Here is a 1,977-nt window from a genome sequence, read left to right as displayed (position 1 = left end):
CCTCTCCTTTCCTTTCCCTCTCTTCCCTTCCTTTCCTTCTCACTATCCACCTGTCTCTGCCTCCTCAGGGCTGAGATTACAAAATGCACTAGGCAGGGCTTTGAAATCTGTAGGTTGTATAACACAATGGATTGTTAATTTGGTTAAGGTCCTAAGTCGATTTTGTTGCTATTCAAGCCTAATTCATTGGAGAGAAGCTCTGCACTTACACTCTGAAGGTTGTCCTTCAAAAGAGCATTAATGGAAAACATTCTGCAGCAAGCACAAATGGTCTTGTTACATGCATAACATTCAGAACAAACACAAATTCTTAGGAGTATTGTAATTTTTGAAGCATAGGGCTAGAAAATATTTATGATCTCTTTATTGTAGCATTATTCTCATGTGGGTTGGAACTGTAGCCTTTTTACGTTTGACAGATTTTGAGCTATGTAGCCATCTTTATAATTTCATATGCATATGGACAATTTGTCCAATTTTTAGTCTTATGTGATCTGAAAACTTTTTTTTAAAAAAAATACTGCAAAAACCTAAGGTGCATTTTCCTTTCTCCCACCTCAGAAAGTTAAAACATGGCAGAGTTCACCCTTAGGATATTAAACTTTAGCTTTGATTTGCATCGAAAAGTCCACTTAATTTTAATTTTCAGAGTTTAATCACCATGGATTTAACTCTGTGATAACTTTTGAAGAAATATTGCAATTCCTATCTTTACTAGGTTTTATTTTATAAGCCGACTCACTTGGCTAGTTAGTTCACAACCTACCTCCGCACCCCACTTGGCGCTCCCCTGGAGCGTCCTGGCTCCGCCTACCACGAGTGGGTATAAATCATGACCCTGGGGCTGATGGACTGGCCAGCAAAGCCTGGACAGAAAGGCTGTCATTCGCTGGAAGCTGCCAATTGGTTCAGGGTGAAAGCGCGGAACCAATAAGAGTCACGATTCTCAAGAGCTTGGAGCGCGCGGGAAAGAGACCCTTTTAAACTGTGGCGGGAACGTCATTTTCGGGTTCTTGTTCAGTTAAGACATCCGCAGCTGGGGCGTTGGTGCGAATTGTCTCTTGCTGTGTGAACATGGTGCGGACCAAAGCAAACTACGTCCCGGGAGCCTACAGAAAAGGTAAAGGGATGCAGTATGGGGGTTATGGGGTTCCCTAGGCCGCCTGTCCCTAGGATGGAGCCTCCTTGGCTATCCACCCCACCCCCACATCGAGCTAGGAAGCAGGCTCCAAGCCCACACCTCGAGGAAGCTGCGGAGGCCTGGCAAGACTGTTTTGCTGCTGTGCATCACCCTGCTCTCCGCTAGGCTGGGACTGATAGAACAAAGGTCGGGGGTCCGAGCTCTACAGCCTCTTCTGAATGCTCCCCTTTACCTCTCTTTGCAGTGGTGGCTTCTCGAGCCCCCAGGAAGGTGCTTGGCTCCTCCACCTTTGTCACCAATTCTTCATCGTGCTCGTCGAGAAAAGGTAGGAACGGTCCTGGAAGCTTAGAAAGTAAAATAAAACCCCGAAAGGAGATCAGGCCTGGCACAGCAGTCCTGAATTGTGAGGCCCTGACCTCTGTGAATTCATTTTTATTTAATCTTCCTCTGGAATTTGTTTCCCTTGTCATCCTCACTCCTAAATTTCTTCCTTGCCCTCTAAGGGGGCCTTGGTCTTTCAACAGGCTTGGTTAGGAATATGAGGGGAGGTTTATTTTTAAACCTATTTTACTTTTGAATGGTGTTTAGTTTTTTTTTTAAATATTAACCATTACTATTTTCTTGGAGGCTACTTAAGTGCCTCCTCATTAGATTTAGAGTGACAGTTGACAGTACTGCCACATTATTTGTAGGTGTGTGTGTGTGTGTGTGTGTGTGTGTGTGTGTACTGCTTGTCTATCCAACTGCCCATGAACTTTGTTGGACAAGTGCTCTACCACTGAGCTACATCTTCTTCTTTTTTTAAAAAAATATTTATTTATTATGTATACAATATT

General features: G+C 43.8%; 2 protein-coding genes across 5 annotated transcripts in view; one reads left to right on the top strand and one right to left on the bottom strand.

Moving 5' to 3' along the window:
* Positions 1-845, bottom strand: part of Trip4 (thyroid hormone receptor interactor 4) — a 63,688-nt gene extending 62,843 nt beyond the window's left edge. For all 4 annotated transcript variants that reach the window (XM_005347748.2, XM_005347749.2, XM_013346429.2 and 1 more), the window contains exon 1: positions 767-845. The gene's annotated coding sequence lies outside the window, so the exon portion shown is untranslated. The remainder of the gene's footprint in view (positions 1-766) is intronic.
* Positions 846-957: 112 nt separating this feature from the next.
* Positions 958-1,977, top strand: part of Pclaf (PCNA clamp associated factor) — a 13,046-nt gene continuing 12,026 nt past the window's right edge. The window contains exons 1-2 of the mRNA XM_013346433.2: positions 958-1,120; positions 1,386-1,466. Of these exons, the coding sequence (XP_013201887.1) occupies positions 1,075-1,120; positions 1,386-1,466 (127 nt within the window). The 5' untranslated portion in view covers positions 958-1,074. The remainder of the gene's footprint in view (positions 1,121-1,385; positions 1,467-1,977) is intronic.

This window comes from Microtus ochrogaster, chromosome 5 (genome assembly GCF_000317375.1).
Source record: "Microtus ochrogaster isolate Prairie Vole_2 chromosome 5, MicOch1.0, whole genome shotgun sequence".
In the NCBI taxonomy this organism is placed as follows: domain Eukaryota; kingdom Metazoa; phylum Chordata; class Mammalia; order Rodentia; family Cricetidae; genus Microtus; species Microtus ochrogaster.
The sequence above is the reverse complement of the archived record's forward strand: the minus strand, read 5'-3'. Positions and strand labels throughout refer to the sequence as shown.